The 20,716-nt window shown below is 44.6% G+C and overlaps 1 protein-coding gene across 3 annotated transcripts; it reads right to left on the bottom strand.

Moving 5' to 3' along the window:
• Positions 1–5,767: 5,767 nt before the first annotated feature.
• Positions 5,768–20,461, bottom strand: NDUFV3 (NADH:ubiquinone oxidoreductase subunit V3). Of its 3 annotated transcripts, none has more exons than XM_058523168.1 (4): positions 16,188–16,289; positions 14,875–14,995; positions 8,809–9,897; positions 5,768–6,021 (listed from the first exon to the last, which is right to left on the bottom strand). In XM_058523168.1, the coding sequence occupies exons 1-4, from the start codon at positions 16,233–16,235 to the stop codon at positions 5,858–5,860; spliced, it is 1,422 nt and encodes a 473-aa protein (XP_058379151.1). In that variant the 5' UTR covers positions 16,236–16,289; the 3' UTR covers positions 5,768–5,857. The 3 variants fall into 3 exon arrangements, with proteins under 3 accessions (XP_058379151.1, XP_058379153.1, XP_058379152.1); XM_058523169.1 differs by lacking the exon at positions 16,188–16,289 and adding an exon at positions 20,303–20,461 and having other exon boundaries at positions 5,769–6,021; XM_058523170.1 differs by lacking the exon at positions 8,809–9,897 and having other exon boundaries at positions 16,188–16,292.
• Positions 20,462–20,716: the final 255 nt, after the last annotated feature.

The raw sequence follows: 20,716 nt of genomic DNA, 5'->3' as shown, positions 1-20,716 counted from the left end.
ATGGATATAGGAACAAATTGAAAAAAATAGTTCCAATACATTCACTAAAAAATGTATGTCCAGTGAAATTTTACTTTTTAAGTTAAGAAGTGTTTGTTAGGCACTGGCCCTGTAGTGTAGTAGTTAAGTTTATCTCGCTCTGCTTTGGTGGCCTGGGTTCCTGGGTTTGGATCCTGGGCGCAGACCTACACCACTCGTCAGCCATGCTGTGCTGGTGACCCACATACAAAATGGAGGAAGACTGACATAGATGTTAGCTCAAGGACAATCTTCCTCAAGCAAAAATAAAAAACAAAAGAAGTTTGTTAAAATGGACTTTATTTATAAATAGATTAAAAGATTTATAAACAAAAGCTTTACGAAGAATTTGGTTTTTAGTAAGATTGAATATTTTTTAAAAGCTTTAATTTTTTAAAAAATGAAAAAAAAATTTTTGTTTAAATGTTAAAATCAATTAAATTTTGTTTTTGTTTTTGTTTTGTTTTGTGAGGAAGATCAGCCCTGAGCTAACATCCACGCTAATCCTCCTCTTTTTGCTGAGGAAGACTGGCCCTAAGCTAACATCTATTGCCAATCCTCCTCCTTTTTTTTTTCCCTTTTTCTCCTCAAAGCCCCAGTAGATAGTTGTATGTCATAGCTGTACATCCTTCTAGCTGCTGTATGTGGGACGCGCCTCAGCATGGCCGGCCAAGCGGTGCGTCAGTGTGCGCCCAGGATCCGAACCTGGGCCACCAGTAGCACAGTGCGTGCACTTAACCGCTAAGCCACGGGGCCGGCCCCCAATTTTTTTTAAATATTAATTTTTAAAAGTCTTTTCTGCCCACAAATCTGTCTTATTTGAGAACTCATTTGACACTTTAAAAAACAAAAACCGGGCCGGCCCGGTGGCGCAAGTGGTTAAGTGCTTGTGCTCCGCTGCTGTGGCCCCGGGTTCGCCGATTGGGGTCCCGGGAGCACACCAACACACCGCTTGGCAGGCCATGCTGTGGCAGCCTCCTATGTAAAGTGGAGGAAGATGGGTACGGATGTTAGCCCAGGGACAGTCTTCCTCAGCAAAAAAATAAATAAATAAAAACCATTAAATTATTAAATTTAACCGATAAAAATAAATTGAAGTAAAAAGGAAGGAATTGCTAAACTTCAGATAGATGTTTTTTTCAAGAGATACTGGTTCCTAAAAATCCCACTAGAATCAGGAAACAGACTGTGAGAACCAGGAAGTGCCCAGAGAAACTGAGCCTCAGTTTCTATTTTAGACTCACTGATCTGCTCTGAAAGAGGAGCCGGGTAGTTCTCAGGCTGCCTCCCAACTCCCTTCTCTGCCTCCAGATTCTCTGGTTTGTATGAGTCTTCCTTTGTCCAGTTTGTAACAGTCCGGTTCTGTCTCGCAGCCATGCCCCTGGTTCGACACGCAAAGGGTTCTGTGGTCAAGCCCGGTGCTCCTACCAGGGCTTCTCAGTTTCGGAGTTTTAATGTCAATTCATCTCTTAGGTGGCTGGATTTCACTGTCTGGTTTTCCTCCCCGGAAGGGTGCATGGGTGGCGTATTCTCTGAAGAAAGGCAGTTAGAAGATGGTACCCATAGAGGACAGACAAAAAACTATCTCCGAAGGTGAGGTGTCCAAACACATGGAAAAGAAATGGAAAAGAAAATGTATTTAGATACACTTCTTGCTTGAAATGAAGGATTGTTTCAAATAATGGAAAGAGCAGATAGAACAAGGAACAGAGACACATGGTTATTATCAAAGCGACTTGCTTTTTACGCCTGTAAGCCTGAAGAAAATATATACTCACCCACACTCAGTGGGATAAAAGTTATTAATCAGGTTAGCAAATATCAGAGATGATGATAGCTACTGCTGGCCAGGGTGTGAGGGGATAGGTGCATTCAGAATCTGGGGGAAAGATTAGAAACTGGATTGACCTTTCAGGACGGCCGTTTGGCTGTGCCTTTCAAAATCTCCACATTCCCTGGCCACCAGCCGGGGGTGCCACGCTCCAGCGAAGCCCAGCATGGCTCTGCCTGGGGGAAGGCAAAGCGATCATTTCCTCTCCCTGTCTTGTTTCTTCCTTTCCAATTTTATTCCCCATATTACTAGTAGGATTTTAAAAACTCTTTTTATTATGAAAGTTCCCAGGCACTTGAAAGTTAGTGAGAAGCGAATCGTGAACTTCCATGTGCCCATCACCCGGCCTCAACAATAACCAACATTTGACCTCTTTTATCCTCTCTCTTGCCAGCCCCTTCTCTCATTTTTCTGTCAGAGTATTTCAAACAAATTACCAGCGTGGCTGTTTTCATAAAACAGGATAGCTAAATTCTTCTCCTACAGTTGGAGCCTGCTATGAACTGAAAGTTTGTGTCCCCCCAAATTCACATATTGAAGCCCCAGCCCCCAGTGTGACGGTATTAGGAGCAGGCGGCCATCTGCAAGCCAGGAACAGAGCTCTCACCAAGAACCAAGTCGGCCGGCACCTTGATCTTGGACTTCAGCCTCCAGAACTGTGAGATGACACATTTCTGTTGCCTAGGCCGCTCGGTCTGTGGTATTTGTGATGGCAGCCCGAGCTGACTAACTTGGAGCCCCAGCTTCATGACTCAGCGCCCCCCTACTTACTCAGCCCAAGTGTCTCCCCCCTCAAACCATAGTCTCAGCAATGCCAAAGGACTGACAGTTTCTTGAAAACCAGCTGCTGTTTCAGCATCCAGGCCTCTGCATACACCCATCCTTGATGCCTTGAAGACCACCCTCCAGAGCTCCATCCACCAATTCCACCGGCACCAGGGAGTTCCCGGTCAGCTTCCAACGTTCAGGCTAGGCTTCACGCCCCACACAGCATTTCCTGAGGGACGCCCACCTTCATCTCCTCCCAGTTCACCTGCTGTCACTAGACTTGACTCATCGCCTGGCTATGCTTTTCATGTGCCTTCTTTCCCAAGCTGTAAACTCGGAGAGACCCATCATCTTTATCATCTTTGAACCCCTGGCCCAGGCCTAGGCCTTACCCACAGTAGGCATTTAGAATAATGTCTATTCCAGGCCTGTAAGTGTGAAAAGTACTCTAGAAGGAACACCACTGTAGCTGTTAGCTTTTTATATTCCTAGCGTCCGCTTTGGATCCCTTCTAGAATAAGGGCTCTAAGATGATGGAAAAGGAAAGGAATGTCGGGGAGAGAAGGCAGTAGACTCAGCAGTGCTGAGCACCAAAAATACACCACTTAGCCAGTATTAGCTCTGGCCAGGCCTTTTATTAAATTAAATGATCAATGGTGACCCTTGAATACTGGGGTTGACAAACTGTGGCCCCTCAGACAAACCTTGTTCTCTGACTCTTTGTGGAAGGCCCACAAGCTAAGAATGGTTTCAACATTTTTAAAGTGTTGTAAAAAAAAAAACAACACTGTGCAACATTGACTGTATGTGGGCAAAGCCTAAATATTTGCTATCTGGCCCTTTACTGACAGTGCATGCCACTCCCAGTTTTAACAGAACAAATCAATGTTGATAGTTGATATCTCACGCACCATCCCTGTGGGGTGTGGTAAACGCTGTAGTGTTGATGGACTCATTTTATAAACCTTTGATTGCTTCCTACCTGCAAGGTATGAGGCCACTGTCAGGCGGCATTAGGGGGCAAGGTGTGAGCCGATGAACATTTCCTTGGGTTTTGAATGCTAGCTGAGAGACAGGAAGGAGAACATAAACTATTAAAACACAAAGCATGTGCTTGGAAGCAGAATCAGAAAAGCCACACAATAATCAGCTGATGTTCAGTTGTTAACCAGCTGCGGGTAAACAGTAGGGCGAGAACCCACAATAAGCAAGCACTGGACTTAGTATTTACATACAATCTCCTCCAGTCCAAGGGTACTTATTTGTAACAGGTATAAGAGAACAAATGTCTAGAAAGATGGCAGAGATTAGGTGACAGGAAAAATACAAAAGGAGGCAAAATAATTACCTTATTTAACGCAAACCTATTAAACTGGTTTAAAAATCTGGAGGAAATGAAAGCAATACAAATGTTCACACATTGCATGTGATTCATCAGATTAGTTTCTGGAAATGCGTCGTAAGGAAACAATACACAACACAAAGTGAGGTGTATTCACACAGATGTTGCTGGCAGCACTCTTTAAAGAGAACATGGGAAATGACACAGATCCAAAAGGCTGCACTTGGTGGGGAACCATGGTGTTGCTAACCAGATGGAATATCGAGGAGTCGTCAGCAACAATGGGTCTAAAATGCAGACCTGTGCCTGCTGCTGTTCATTACTGCCTTTCAAGCCTGTTCAGTGGGCAGAGGAGAGGGAACCAAACTCCCAGGGAGACGGAAAGATAACCCAACAGGACTGATTCCAAGGGAAAAACATGCAAATTAAAATATATTCATACTCGTTTTTATATGAAAAGAATTTCAACTCTCTGTAGCATTAAAAGCCCTGGGAAATGAGGTCTGCGGCTTCATATTCTATTTCCCCAAACATCAGAGGCGTTCTGTGGGCCAGTTTGAGAAACAGGCTATTAAATGAGACAGCAGGACAGAAAGCTGTATATATACGATTCCATCTAACTAAAACCACCACGACTGGGGAAAAATGTAAAATGAAAATAATGGCTGGGTTGGCATAGTGGACTTTAGGAAATCTTACTTTTTTCCCATTTTCTTTCTTTTCAGTAATGTGGTTTTAGTAGTTCTATAATTAAAAAATGTGGTTAGAAGAATCTTGCTGAGTTGCTAAGCCTCTTGGGTGGTGACAAGATCCGAGGCAGATGATCACAATACTACTTTTCAATTTTAGTATTCTTCCTTGGATTAACTTTAATGAAGGTGGGATTATAGAAACGTGAATCATCAGTTAGATACACTGTTATGGCTCACTGTAAGCTGACTGGAGGCCAAGGACCAGGATTCAGATGAAATGAAGTAAAGCCCTGGAGTTAGGGCCCTTGACAAGAAAGGAATTGTGAGAATAAAGCAAACTCGAGAATGTCACGTACACGCAGAGTGACGGACACCCTCCCTCAGGCTGGGACATGTCGCCCTCAGGAATGGATGCGGTCTTTCACCTCGGCTCTTAGTATCAGCAATAATCTCATCTAGATTTGTTACTTTCTCAGAGCAGACTGTTTACTTGTCCCCACAGGGTGCCTGGTGCACAGGCACGGACTCAGCCTGCTGGTGCTGCTCACGTCCCCGAGGCGTAAGGTCATCACAGGTAATGGAAGGTTATTCTACCAACAAGAAACCCTTGGTAGCTCAATCAGCTCTGAGTCCGCTCGGCCATCAGGAACAAAGCTGCTGCTGGACCCTACACAACTCCCACGTCTCCCTGATCCCACCACCGAGACCCTCCCAGAGTTTACATCAGATACCCAATGGAGGTGAACAGAGAATTATGTCCTTTCTCTGATGATAAAATGCTGGAATATCATAATTTCTTTGCAGTGCAATAGTTAAAATCAGTGAAACTCCTACTTCTGCTCTATCAAGAACTAGGTCTGTAAAATGAGAGGGCACCCTCACATTTGTCAACACCTGGCTGGTAAAGCAGATTAACACAAAACTCACCAGGGGCTCACATGGACCCACAGGCAAGAAGCACCAGTTCTCTAACCTGATGGACATGGCCAGGGAGCCCTAATTTTATAATTAAGGAACAAGTCCTTGCACATAGATGTTTCTAAATACACGCTGACAAAATAATGAGCAGCAGAGCTGCTAATTCACCATAAGGGTGTAAGAGGGAAACCAATGGCGCACGCCAGGCCCCAGCACTGTTGAGCGACTTTATTTTCGCAGGCAAGAATGCAGCAAAGACAACGGAGGCTTCATCTTTCAACCGAGCTCTCAGTGTCGAGGTGACTCTCGTCCTGAAGAGGGCTGAGGCACCCTGAACTTCGAGAGTTCCAGGTTGAGGTCTAAGAAGGTGTATGTGGTGTAGTCATGATGCTGGAGATTCTTGTAGGTGGTGTTGTCAAACGGCTCGGCAGGCGCGGCGGCTTGTGCGGGCTCTGAGGGGAAACACAGAACGTCCACAGAAGGTGCTTTAGAACGAGCTAGCTCACATGCAGACACTTACATACCAAGCATTCCTCATAACCCTACCTATAGGAATAAACTGTCTCATGAGAAAAGAAAAGCCCAGGAAAGCAACAGGATCTTCAAAAGCAAAACAAAGAAATCAGCTGAAAATTTATTCTAAAACATATAGCCTTAACAACGTAAGAAATGGAATAGTTATTACAACGTCTTAACATCTTACTTTGAATACTTATAGGCCCTGGACTTCTCAGAATTTTGAAAATGCCTAGAACAATTACGCACGGGCTTTCAGGTCACTTAAGGATGCAGGAAAAAAAATTAGATCTATGAGAAATCTGTCTGTAATAGAAATAAACCATTTAAAGAAGAAAGTTTTCAAAAGCAGAAACTGAGCCTAAGTCTGAATACAAGAAAATTAGATAAACTCCAAATTTTTTTTTTTTGTGAGGCAGATTAGCCCTAAGCTAACATCCGTGCCCATCTTCCTCTACTTTATATATGGGACGCTGTCACAGCATGGCTCGACAAGCGGTGTGTAGGTCCATGCTTAGGACCTGAACTTGCGAACCCTGGGCCACCGGAAGCAGAGCGTGTGCATTTAACCACTACACCACCAGGCCAGCCCCTCCAACTATTTTAATAATAGTGACACAGTTAAGGGAAACTGGAAATGAGATGTGTAGTTTTTGTTGTTTTTTTTAAAAAAGTTGTTGGTATACTTTAGATTCATAGGCTAAAAATACTAACTTAGCTTTATTTCTTTAAGTGGAAAAAAGAATTAAAATCCATATATCTACACACTTGATAATCTTGAAACTAAAAGCATGTGGTTGAGGGGCTGGCCCGGTGGCATAGCAGTTAAGTGCACGTGCTCTGCTTCAGCGGCCCAGGGTTTGCAGGTTCAGATCCCGGGTGCACACCGATGCACTGCTTGTAGAGCCAAGCTGTGGCAGGTGTCCCACATATAAAGTGGAGGAAGATGGGCACGGATGTTAGCCCAGGGCCAGTCTTCCTCAGCAAAAAGAGGAGGATTGGCCTCAGACGTTAGCTCAGTGCTGATCTCCCTCACAAAAAATAAGTGTGTGGTTGAGGCAAAAGAAATACTGCTCTCCTGCAACGTGACACGCAACACAAGATGACAGGGAAACAAAGCCTGCGCGGGATGAAGGCTAAGGTTTGGGTGAGGTTCTCACTGCTCTTAAACTGTCCTTGGGGCTCTCCCAGCTTCTACTCAGGCTGTCCAAAAAAATAACACATTTTTCCACTACTTGAATTCATACCAAGAGCTTTGTTTTCCACTTTTTTTAGCTGTATTAAAAATGATGCCTCATTTAAAGGGCTGACATCTTTCTAGTCTCAGTGAGTACCTTCCATGTGGTGTAGGGACATCTTCAAAGCGGAAGGCGTTATTATGGCCGATACAGGGAAGGGGGTAACCGAGAGGAAAGCAGGCTTAGCAAACTGTTATAGAAACCACTCCACCGAGAAGGCAGGGGGCCGGGCAGCTGCGGCGGGAGGACTACGTAGTGGCCCATGTCCACCCTGCACAGACACAGCACCTGCAACATGGGCTGCACTTCTGGGTGGCGTCTTTAGCCTCCGAAGGGCAAAGAGAACACTGGAAAAATAATACATCCACGAAAAATTAGAAGCAAAATTTTTTTCAAAAAGGTTTGCAATCTGAAAAGCCCCAGTTCTCTGTTTTTATGCTGAAAGTTTTGGTACTCCTCTCCAATCTACAGCAGAATGGCTGAAACGGCAGCACCAGGAAACACAGCTCTCGACGTCTTGAGGAGTGTGGCAAGCGCTGGCACACTGCGTATCAACGAAAGAGGGAGGAAATGGAGAGGGAAGACAACACATAAACCCTGTCAACGTAACGCAAGCGCTAACAATAATTACCAGGTAATATAAATGAGGCGAGGGGAGGCTTTGAAAAGAAGAGCGAGCAAACAGGAAGGAGCTGGGCTGGTTAGTAATGCTTTTTAAAGAAGTCTTGAAGAGCCACAGATTCTAAAATTGGAGACCTCCTCTACTGTTCTGCCAGGACCCACCTAAAGCACATATTTTATAAAGTTCAATGCACAAGAAAATGGTAACATAATAGGAATAAAGAGGGTCCCTTTAAAAATTTATGGTAGCAAAAAAGCCCTTCATAAAAATTCAATATAGAAAAATAAAGCAGCCCATTCTGTTTTCCAGGTAAATCAGAGAAGGAAACACTGCCCAGTGAAAAGACTTATGCCATCCATGGCTGCCTTTGTGTCACTTACTGCTTTAATTCCTAAAATGCAGGGTTCTCCCTTAGGCCTAAGGATGCTAAATGCAATAATCTGTTTCGCTCACCCAAAGACCATCAGACGAAGTGTAACTATTGTTCTTCGCTACAGGAGTTAACTGGGACCCCCTGTTCACTCAGTGAGACGCTCTGCAAGTTTATGAACACTTGGGCACTCTCAAAAGTTAAGGGTGATGATGTTAAACTGCCAATTTTCAAAATTATATTGGTTAAAGAACAGGCAAGAGTGCCAAGGACATACTCTTTCATTTCGAAATAAATTCGAAACGTTTTAGGGGTTCTATATATAAGGTGTGTATGATTCACAACTCAGATACACTCCTCTGCTTATCTGAGACAGTGTTTAGGCCCCATTTCTACCTCAGAGTCTGATTAATTGTGATACTTCTTCCTATCACACAGATCTTCAGAATCTAACCACCCCCAAAGGATAAGGAGAGTTCTCAACACAGTATACCCTGTGCGTCGTCCTGGTCTCTCGTTTGGGTTGCTGAGTCTTCGATGATTTCGCCCTTCTCCTCAAGCTTCGGTACTGCTGTCTTTTCATTGAAAACGTCTTCATGATGAACGGGAACTGGCTTCAAATGTTTTATCGGTACCTGATCTTCCAAAATCTCGTTGTTAGCCTTCGCTATTCCTATTACCTGCTTCCCCACATCTTTTTTGAACAGGGGAAAAGCCACCTCCCCATCAGGTTCTGGTACTCGTTTTTCCAAACCTCCTTCTCTGGCCTCAGGCGGAGCTGCTTGCAGCTGTCTTCCTGCTGCGGTTTCTTCTGTCAGTTGAGTGGGCACTGGGCCGCCATTCGGTTGTGTAGATAATCCTGATTTTGCATGGTCAGATAAGATTTTTTTAACTTCAAAGGGCTTTTGGCTTTCTTTTTCTATTTTATTTGATCTAAATACTTTCTGCAATTGTTTTTCCTTTCCATTTTGCTTCATAAACTCTCCATCTACTTGTGACTTGGCTGCTGTGGGTGCTGGTTCAGCGCCTTTTCTGTCCTTTAATGGCTTCACGGTGGTCCCTTTCCTCTTTGCCTGACGGGGCCTCTCTGGAGAGGCGAGGTCTGGATGTGGCTGCTGTGACCAGGCCTTCTCTTTCACTGACATCGCAGTTTTGGGGGCTCTGTTTTCAAAGGAATGGGAGGCCTCCGGTTTTGGAAACCTTCCTTTGCCTTTGCTCATCAGCTGAGGATCAGCTTCTGAGCTGTCACCCTCCTCGTCCGACTCGGAATCAGAGGAGCTGGACGAGGATGAAGACGAGTCATCTGTCCCTCTCCTGCTCTCCTGAAGAGCTTCTGGATCGGAACCCTGTTTTCTGAATGGAGATGGAACTTTCTGAGGAAACTCTACCAAAGTCTTTCTTGACAAAAACTTGGGAACCCCTTCATCTGTGAACAGCCTGTTGTCATCGGGGTTAGGGCTAGCTACCATCCCGCCTTGACTCACAACTGACGGGTAAGAACGGGGTGGAGATAGGTTGTTAGACAATTCAGCTGCTGCTGGGGTGGCTACTAGCCTGCCCCTCTCCTTTGGTTCCACTACATCTAGGAAATGGCATAAAGAGGAATATTACTTTTAATATTTAGTAAAACAATCTAAATTCATCTAAGTCACAGACATTTCATTACACATCAACTTGTTATTCATATCTTCAACATAATTATCCTAAGAAACATTCCATGGAAGCCCACTCTTAAGTGAAAGCCAAGCCACATGACACAGAGAACAGTAAGAAATGTAGATGTTTTTCTTTGTAGCTGAAAATTTAAAAAATGAGGATTTTTACCAACAGAAGTAACAAATGTCTCCATTTTTCACAACGACAGCTTCTTTGACCACAATTATTGAAGTTTTACAAATGTATAATTTCTTAAATCTCTAAAAACCTGGTACTTTTCAAATATCAAAAAAGCTATCCATATTGTATGAACTTGAACTTTCCACAGAAAGTAGACACTAGAGCCTGGTTTGAGTTTGGGTATGCATATACATGCGTTTAAGAGTAGGGGGTCCAAGGGAGGGGGTTATGTAGTTCAAAGGAAGCTGCCCTAAGAGGAAGAAAAGTTCTTCAAAATCACAAGTCACTCGAGGATTTCTTCAGCCAAGGAAAACAAAAGTATTACAAGACCAAAAAAGTCTGAAATAATTTAATATCATATATATCATTGGAAACAACATGTTTTAAACTGTAAAAAAAAAATAGAATAAGTGCTAATATAAAAGTCTTACATTTTGTAGAGTCAATTACGAGAAAAATGAAATCATACAATACATTGATTAGAGCTGATTTCATCCAATTTTCTCAGGTGGTAAATCTTTTCTAACTGTACAGATTAGAAGAAAAACATAGGACAAGTTTTTATAAATTAAAATTACTTTTCAAATGTAAAGCAAAACTTTTAAAAAATATTACAGATGGGCAAACTCTAAGTCTAAAGTTTTTATTTTCAAGTCTAGGAGTCTATTTTATACTAAAAAGATCTCAATCCTAGTTCTCTAAAGTGGAAAAAATATATTCCTAACCTTTCTATCTTACTGGTATCCAAAGAGGTTTTTAATTGTTTTCTGAGCTCAGGAACCTATATATAACAGAATGATAGAAAATGATCAAAGGAAACTGAGAAATAACCAAAAATCAGAAATGGGCCAGAGAGAGGTCAATGGGCAGCATAAAAGGAGATGACTGAACAGCTAGAGCAGTGGGTAACTGTTTACCACCACCCACACCTCCACCATCACCGCCAACTCCTCCACGCCATGTCTGAGTCTGTGGCTCCGTGCCAGCCCGAAACTGCATTCCGACTGTCCAGAGCAGGTGCTCATGCAGGTAACTCTCAGGACTCACACAGAGCTCCAGGATCACATTAAACGTAAAAATGAGGCAAAGGTGTGCACACACACTCAAACTCTCCCTTTCTCTTTCTCTCTCTGTCTCTAAACCACACTTGATACAGCTCAGAAATTCCTAACGGCAATGTATAAGATATGCTGGCCTCAAACCCTGCTAGCCTGTTCACCTGTATCATTAACCCACTTTATGTTGAGCATGAATTTTCCAAGTATGAAAAATTAACTTAAAATAAGGCTTACCTTAGATAGGCTGCTTTGAATAGAAAAATTGTAACGCCTGAATCTCCGAAAATATGTTGTGGAGATTTTTTAAATTGTAAGTTATTAAAACTACATTATAGGTTGATTTATCACCTACTGAAAATTGAAAAGAAAATTTCAAATGGGATTAACAATGATATAATTGAGAAATTTTGTTTGAAAAGGAAACTTCTGTCTATCATACAAAACAAGGAGGCTGTAACGTTTCTTTTATTCATGCTAAGTTATGGAGGATTCCACGGAAAGGCTAACAGACTGCACTGTAGGAATGCGTGTGCTTGTTATCAAGAGCCAATTTCTGGCCCGCTGCAGCACAGGCCCAGCGTCCTCTCTGTGACTCAGGAGGCTTGCCACCATGATCTGCAGCTGCCACCAGTCACTGCTGTACTAAAGCACCAGTGCGCACACCAAGCCTGCCCTCAATAGTGCAGAGCGCTGCCTGTCACCCGGAAGACGGCACTACCACGTAGAGGAACGACGGCTCTCACTCTGCATCTAAGTGTGACTTCACCTGTGTGTTTTCCTGAATCTCTTACGTTTGTCTAGAGGCAGGATGCCCACACGCTCTGACAAAATGTTTCAGTCTGACGATGACTTTTCTTGAAAGATAAACACAATAAAACACAAACCTACCTAAACAAGGCTAGCCGTGGAGGCAGTTCTCACAGCACGAGACGGGGGCTCTCAGGGACTGTTTCCAATCCCTTAGAGACCGTAACAGCCTCTGCACTGACACTAGTGACAGCACAGACAGAGTTCTCCTTATTGCTTCTCTATCTCCTCTCAAAACAAAACTTAGATTTCCTGAATCCCTTTTCTGCTGGGTTGAAAAGTGACGGCATGACCTTCAAGTTTTTGGTGGTCCTCCTATCAAAAGCAAAAACGACTGTGGTGTTTGAAATGGATTAGCCACCTTAAAATACTTCCATATCTTGTCAATGGGTCAGAAAACTAATTTCAGAAGCAAAGCACATTCAGAAACAAAGGTGCATTTCAATATGACATGAAAAGAATAGTTATTTGAATTTTATATGGTAATTAAAACTTTTTTTACATGTTTGACTATAAACAGTTTTTTTTTTTTTTTTTAATGAATACACGAGCATTGAGATTTTTCAGAGAAAAGACAGCACAGTGATTAAAAATAGACCGAGGGGCCTTACTGCCTGGATTCAAACCCAGGCTCCACTACTGACATCTGTGTGACCCTGGCAGCTCACGTGTCTCTCCTCTTCTTCTCTCTCCTCTATCACAGGGCATCCTGATAGCATCCGCTCATGGGGTTGGGAGGACCAGATGAGATAATATAGGGAGTGCTCAGAACAGTGCCTGGCACTGCTGCTCATAATTAAATACACCAAATCCCTATTTCCAGAGAGTCCTCACTTCTCAAGCTGAACTAAGGACCTGAAATGGTTCATTAATTTTGGCTTCTTGGCATATTCTTTAAAAAGCGACATAGGAGTCATTCAGTCAATGATTTATTACTGACTGTTGCAAAATTCAGCCTAGTGATTGGGTTCAATGGCACACCAAAGCTGTCAAGCAAGGGGTTCTGCAGGAGGGGCCCCTATGAGGAGACCCCGGATTCTGACATCTGTGCTGGTGGCTCTCCTCAGGAAGGAGGCATGTGCTACGAAAAGCTGCAGCCAGATGGAATAAGGCAGAACGTCTTCTGTAACCCCGAGGTCCTGCCTCCGAGGCAGACTCTGACTAGAGATGTAACCCCAAGCGTGAGTGCGTAGGGCCTCCCGTCTGCATGCAGGAAACTTCCACGAGAGCTTCCAAAGCCACCCACAACTGACAGGGGTTTAATCTGGCAATGTGCCACTGGCGGGCAAAAAGCATCTCTGAATCTTACACTTTTTCTTTTTTTGTGTGAGGAAGATCAGCCCTGAGCTAACATCCATGCTAATCCTCCTCTTTTTGCTGAGGAAGACCAGCTCTGAGCTAACATCTATTGCCAATCCTCCTCCTTTTTTTTTTCCCCCAAAGCCCCAGTAGATAGTTGTATGTCATGGCTGCACATCCTTCTAGTTGCTGTGGGACGCGGCCTCAGCATGGCCTGAGAAGCGGTGCATCGGTGCATGCCCGGGATCCAAACCCGGGCCACCAGTAGCGGAGTGCGCGCACTTAACCGCTAAGCCATGGGGCCGGCCCTTAACTGACGTTCTTATAAACACATTTTAGGTGTGATAATGGTATTGTGGTTATTGTTAAAAAAAAAAAAAAAAAAAAAAAAAAGAGTCCTTATGTTTAAGATATCTATTCAAAAATTTTTGGATTAAAAACAAAAAGAACATGGATTTAAAAATGAGGAGGTATAGGACAGAATTCAATAATGTTCCTGTCAAATTTAGGCCTCCCGTTGATGGGGCTGCAGATACGACCAGGAAGGTGTGTTTCCTCAGCTGAGATTGACGGAGTGTGAGAGGCAGTGGGGGGCTGGCACTCTCAACAAAGTGCCAGTATTTATAACCTTCCGATGTATATGTGCAGGCCACGGAAGGACAAAACAAAAGAACTGAAACACTTTCAAACATTCAAACTGAGGAAATGGGGTTTTGGTGAAAATAAGACAAACTCAAGTTATCATGCTAACCCTATATGAAGATCAGAGATTTGCAAAGAGACTGTACATATTATGTATTTTTTTAAGAGTTAACTAAGGTTTCATCAATTAAGACTAAAGGCAATTAACCTGGATTAAAATCAATTAGTAATAATGAGCAGGGAGTAGAACATAAAATTCCCAGAAGTATTTAAAATATACTTGCATTTTCTATTTTTCTTCCATGAGAATATGCTACATTGGTATTCAGAGGGAAAAATAAAGTAAAAACTGGTGATGAAAGTCAAAATGACTGTGGAAAGAGCTGGAAATGGATCAGACATCATGCTTCATCAAAGTGAGTCATAATGGAAAACAGTGCCTGCTCTTAACTCTGTCTCCACAGTCATAAAATGACGCCTGCCATCCTGGACTGGGGCCGAGCAAAGCCTGGGAAACCACAGATGAGAATCAAAGGCACGGAAAAAAGTCACAGTCGGGGCAAAAAATCAAGGTAGGGTTCCTGGCTCCCTCACGGGAGTATGGGATCTTATTAGGACCACCTAACCACCACAGAGCCTTCATACTCTGCATCATGGTGCTATATGCTAGAGTCTGGCATTTAGAAAATACAGTCAGAACCAGTTTAGGACTAAACACCGAGTCAAGGACTGTTACGTTACTGATGTGTTTGGTCTGAAATCTGTTACAGATCTTATGTCTGATTACAATCCGGACTCTGCTGGAAACGAAGAATCATAAATTAGGTAGTTAGTAAAACTCCTTTTCATGCTTGGGAAGCTGACTGACTTATTTACTTTGCATTTTCTTTCTCTTATGACTACCACTGAAATCTTACTTTTTGGTGGACTCTGCCTCTTGGGATTCGGTGGCTGTCCCTTTTCACTCTTTCCTGATTCTGCAGAGAGAGAAACTGTAGAAGCAAGTCCTCGAAACACCTGTGCTTCTAGGAGCATAGTCTGACAAAAGAATGAACAAATATGGATATTTTAGAGCAATACCATTTATAAATAGCTATTATCTCATATGAATACTATGTATTATTACTATATATGAATGCTTTGCTTTGCATTCATATGGTATATTTCTAACAGTCATTACAATTTTCATAATACACCTGTGTTATGGAAATTTTGGAAAATACAAAAAAGCTGCAAGAAAAAATTCTGGAGTTCAAGGGCAATCACTACCAACATTTGAATACTTCTCCAGCCAGACTTTCTCCTGTGCACATTTTGTAGTTTCCAACTACCTATTAACCTACGAAATACCATGACTCTTTTTGTAAAATGTCTTTCTATACTTAAAAAGTAAAGCAAAACAAATACTATCTGGCCATTAAAAATGATGTAGACGAATAATAATTGCTTCAAAAGTGTTTACACTGTATCACAAATGGCAAACATTTTATAAAGTGCTAATTCACTCAGCACACATTTACTCAGGCCTGCTCAGTGCTGGGCACTGGTCTAGATGCTAAACATAGAATAGAGGCGCCTATACTACACATATGAAGGTGAAAACATTTATTTCTTAGGTTTATGACCGTAAGCAGATGTGCATATGTACACATCAAAGCTCAAAACCTCGTTTGTTAACTAGATACTTCAAGGAGTAAACAATGGATTCGCTGACCCTAGATTTCCTCCAGCTGTACTTAATTATTTTGCAGTGAATAGTTAGCGCTCTTGTAATAAGTGCCATTTTTAATTTTAAACATAGTGAAGTGGCCTTAGTTTTCACATATGGAGTAGGCAAGCCCTTCTTCCTTTCTTTTCACGGACGAGGTACTGTAAGCTGCCTTCTCAGGAGGCAGGTACCTGGACGCGGCCTCCCGTCCTCTCCTGGTTAAGGAGGAAGGAAGGACGCTGTCCTCACGACACTGACGGTGCACGGCGGCACCGCACACCGGGGGCTCCTCAGGTGATCCGGGTGCAGCGGGGACCCGGCCGGGGTCGGGGTACACTCGCCGCCCCCCGCCCCCACCCCGTGGCCCCCCGAGCCCGCCCCGGCAGCCTGTCCCGCGCCGGCGCCCTCTCCCCGGCCCGGAAGCGGGGTCAGCGCCCAGGACGGCTGGAGGTGGACGTCAGGGCCGCGCCCCTCGCCCCGGCCCTAGGCGGGCTCCCGGCCGCCGGCTTGGCCCCCCTTTACCTTCAGCGCCCCGGCTCGTCCTTGCCGCAGCAGAAACAGAGCTGCCATGGCGGTGACTGCGGGGCGCGCCAGGCGAGGGGCGGGGCCCAGCGGAGGTCGCACCGGTACTGACGTAACCGCTGCGTGCGCACCGCCACCTGAGGGCCCGCCCCCTGGGCCGAGGGCACCCGTCACAGGCAGGGACGGAGAAGGGGCGGGGAAGCGGGCGCTGCGCGCGCACCACCGCCTGAGAACCCGCCCCCTTGGCCAAATGCGCCAATCACAGGCGGGGGCGGGGCAGAGGCCGTGGGTCTGCGCGCGCACCCCAGCCGCCCCGGCTCCCCACGCAACACCTCGAGGCCACACCCCCTGGTGGAGCCGCCAATCACAGGTGGGGCGGTTCTCGCGGCTCTCGCCGCTCGGCGGCTTCGGCGCGAGGACACCGGAGTGTTGATTGGGAGGGTCCCCTCCCCAGGTGCACAGATTTCAGATGGTGCCAGGGCATGTCTGGCCCTGACAGAGTCCTCGGTGGGCTTGAAGCCCCTCTGCACATTACGTCTGGTCCGCACACGCGCCCACGTCCCTCCGTGGCCACTGTGCGGTGTCAGGTCAGACTCTAGCCTGCGATTCGCGTGGTCGCCTGTGGTCACCACTGTTCACTGCCCGTCCTGCAGCGCGACCTCAGGTGGGACCATGGACGCGCTTTTGGCCTATGACAATGCTAGTACCGGAGCTGGGCCGGTCAGAAATGCAACCTTTGTTTTACCTGAATATTTACGGCTTGCAGCGCAAAGATTTTCCCCAAAGTTAGACGTAATCGTGGAGTAGGTGTAGTTAGTTATCGGCTTCCTTCTCCCCCTACTGATGGTGGCTCCCTGCCCCTACTCCTGCCGTGCCCAGTGCTCGTTAATATTCCATGGTATTCCATTGAAGATGAACGTGCCCATGCCTCCGACTTCCACCGGAGAAGAGGCCCTTCCACCTTGGCTAACAGCTGGAGATTCATTCAGGTGGCGAGATAAATGGGCAGAAACAGGTCCTCCCAGGCCCTTATCAAAGGGGACTCTGGAATTAAGCGAAAGCAATGGGCCCTGCCACCACCCACCCAGGAAGGCAAAGACAACAACCTTAGGTCTTAGGATAATAATGGGAAGCGAATCCTTTGTCCCAAACGGAGAAGGAAAAAAAAACCCACGCTAACAGAAAAATTATCCTTTGCTCAACACCAAAGTAACTCTTTTGTCTCCAGGCGAAAGTTCATACTTGTCTTTGTGAATTGTGCTTACTTTACAGGTGATTAAGAAAACTGAAGGTGAAAAGCCACAGCTGCCACTTGGGGAACCTGATCTGGAAGGAAAGTCCACATCACCCTCCTTCAGGGGATCTGGATCCCCCACTTCCCTCCCATCAGCAGCAGGGCACAATCAGCTGAAGGTAGACGTCTGGCTGGTGTTGAAAGACTCAAGAACAAACCGAATGAAAAGACTTCCCCCAGTTGAGGAGGTGGGGGCACATATGGTTGAGGGGAGCCCCAGGGAGGAAGATACTCAGTGAGTAGGGGGCAGCCATCTTGATAGTTTTCAAAGAAGAAACATGATTATGAGTGTGAAAGTAACTATAGCCACAATGTGCCAGACCAGTGCCCAAGTCTGGAAGGAACAGGACCTGGGAAGCTGCTGCAGTCAGGCGGGGAGGGGAATGTGGGCCTGCACTGTGTTTGGCCAAGGGGAATAGAAATGACAGGGCCAAGTGCCAGAGGGAAATAGAAGATGCTGTGGAAAAGCCAAAGAAGCAGCCGGAGGAGAAAGGGCCGGTGCTTTCATGAGTATTTGTGGAGAAGGGATTATATCGTGTTTTCCAATCAGCTGGAAAACTGCAGACTAGACTTGGCTGACAGCAGGGGTTGTTCCTCCAATGGTTAATTCTCTGCCCAGAGTCTTCCTGCAGGCGCCCATCACCTCTGCCCAGAGTTCTAGCAAGTACTGACCCAGCGTTTTTACACAAAGCCTCGAAAACTTATGTTTGTCTGTATTCCTTTATTAATCACATAAAGTTCTATGTAAACTACTAGAAATCTCCCCTTATGTCTCCTAAGGGTGAATTAAATTTCTTTTTAAGATAACAAGATAACTGGAGCATCGCTTGGACCTAAACCCTGAACTCAAAAGTGTTTGGGCCAAAGAGGAAAATTAAAATACTCAGATATCACACCCTTTGCACGCATGCCCTAGCTCTGCCTTGTCTAATACATGCACTCTTTTTAAGCCCCAAAGGAAATGTATTATGCCATTATCCCATGTAAATTAATAAAATTGAATTATGTGTTTTAAATTAAGATTTTTTAAAAAGCTTTCAATAATACTGTGGTTTTACAATATTGTTTAGGGCGATCATACAGCGTTTGGCTTACTAAGTTAGTAAGATAATTTTCCTTTTAGTAAAAGAGAATAAAAGCAGGTAGCTCAGCAAACAGGAAAAGTAAATTTAAAAGCTTTTTTTTGCTAAAACAAAATAAGGAAATAAGAAAAGTTAAAGTGAAGTTGGATTTACTTAAAACTGTTTTTTAAAACACGTGTAATGACTTCTCTTTCTGGCCGTATTTGGCCCCTAGCTATGATGAAAAACTCTTGGGCTACAAAACGTGTTGCAATGCTGGGTAGAATATTGCAAGTATTATTTGGAATGACCAGTTCTGTTCACACACCCAGTTCTGTTTTCTCTTGTTTCCATCTACTCTGGTCCATGGTCGCTTCTCTCGTGCGTGCTGTATAGTGCTGTACTTGAAGCTCACGTATTTTGGGGCTCTTCTCTGTGGGACTTCCCAAAGCCTGGGTTGAGGGCACATTCCTCCTGAGTGGATTTGGTTTTGGGTCTGCCAGGCACTTCTGAGTGCTGCCTGTCTTGGTCTAGTGTGATCATTTGTTTATAGTTTGGAATGTCCTGGACCGCAGGAAGTGGGTGTCCCCAGGGACCAAAAAACAGAGAAGAATCGAGAAACCACAGGAAGCCACGTTGCCCTGGGAGCATTTGCTGACCTCAGTAAGCCAAACCCTTGGTTGAACTGATGTCAGGAGAATGGGAGTCAAGACTTTGGTCTTGGGAGTGAGCTGAAAAGCACCGGAGGATGTCCTAGCAGAGCTGCCCTTGGGGGAACCAGGCAAAGCTACTTACTGGCAAAGAAAAGCCACAGGAAATATGTCTGTCTCAGCCTGGGTGCTTGGTGTGGAAGAAATGTCACAAGGCCTATTCTCTCTTGAGTTTGGGGGTAAAACACACACACACTTCCTGAGGCCCAGGTCATTCCAAGCTATTTAACTACATTAAAATTAAAATTTCTGTTTAGCAAAAGCGCTATAAAAAGTGAAAACCCAAACCACAAACTGGGAAATCATTTAACCCATAAAGCATTAGTATCCAGAACATGTAACGAGTCTCCTCCTCATTGACAAGAAGGACAAGCCACCCAAAAGAGCAGGACAGTGGCTCCTGCTGGTGGGGGTGGCGGACTGGGGTGAGGGCCATGAGGAAGGGAGCCTTGGGCTTCAGCTCTGTTGTTAACGCTTATTTCTTCAGGTGTGCTGTGGGTACACAAATGGTTGCTGTCTTACTTCTATGTTTTTGAATTATCTTATGAAATAGTTCATAATCCATTTTGATAAGTAAAAAAACCACAGATGTTTTGTTTCATTTGGTGCTTGAAAGTCATATGATAATTTTAGGCGCTCACTTTTTAATGGAAAAGATGTAGGTTCCAATAATACTACTAGAAATTCTGTCTTCCGTGAGGAATAGGTTTGTCCAGCGAGATCCCGGGTATGTGAATCTCGCATATATAACCTTGCTCTAAGTCATTCGGGGTGGACCAACTGGTGGTGGGATAAAACTTGCATCCAGCTTTGAAGATCTGCCTTCATCTTTCTCCTGCCTCACCAAGTGGGCCGTTAGTGGAGACTTTTGTCCCTCTAATGGCCAAATGTCACTACCAAGTAAGGGGAGTAGCTGGGAGCTGCCATCAAATAAGAACTTCGTTGTTAGAACACCACGGTCCTCAAAACGAAAATGTATGTTGTGTTAGTTTGCTAGGCTTCTATAACAAGGTACCACAAACTGAATGGCTTAAGACAACACAAACTTACTGTCTCGCAGTTCTGGAGGCTGGAGTCCTAAATCAACGTTCAGCAGGGCCATGTAACTTCTGAGACTCTGGGTAGAATCCTTCCTTGTCTCTTCCCAGCTTCTGGTGGTGGCCAGCAATCCTTGGTGTTCCTTGGTGTGTAGCTGCATTGGTTCAGTCTCTGCCTCTGTCTCTATAAGGCGTTCTCCTTGTGTCTCCTTGTGTCTTCACGTAGTCTTCCTTCTGTGTGTGTCAGTCTCTGAGTCTACATTTCCCCTTTTTATAGGGACACTAGTCATATTGGATTGGGGCCCATTCTAATGACATCATTGTAACTCGATTACCTCTGTAAAGACCCTATCTCCAAATAAGGTCACATTGTGAGGTCCTGGGGGTTAGCATTTCAACTTATCTTTTTTGGAGGAAACACAGTTCA

The sequence above is a fragment of the Diceros bicornis genome, chromosome 27 (assembly GCF_020826845.1).
Source record: "Diceros bicornis minor isolate mBicDic1 chromosome 27, mDicBic1.mat.cur, whole genome shotgun sequence".
Classification (NCBI taxonomy): domain Eukaryota; kingdom Metazoa; phylum Chordata; class Mammalia; order Perissodactyla; family Rhinocerotidae; genus Diceros; species Diceros bicornis.
Note: the sequence above shows the minus strand (reverse complement) of the source record. Positions and strands in the feature narration are given on the sequence as shown.

Coding starts and splice junctions, on each gene's coding strand:
- NDUFV3 (XM_058523168.1), bottom strand. CDS start 16,235: ATGGCAGCTCTGTTTCTGCTGCGGCAAGGACGAGCCGGGGCGCTGAAG. Junction 14,996..16,187: donor GACGAGCCGGGGCGCTGAAG/GTAAAGGGGGGC, acceptor TTCTTTTGTCAG/ACTATGCTCCTAGAAGCACA. Junction 6,022..8,808: donor AGACCAGGACGACGCACAGG/GTATACTGTGTT, acceptor GTTTCCCCTCAG/AGCCCGCACAAGCCGCCGCG.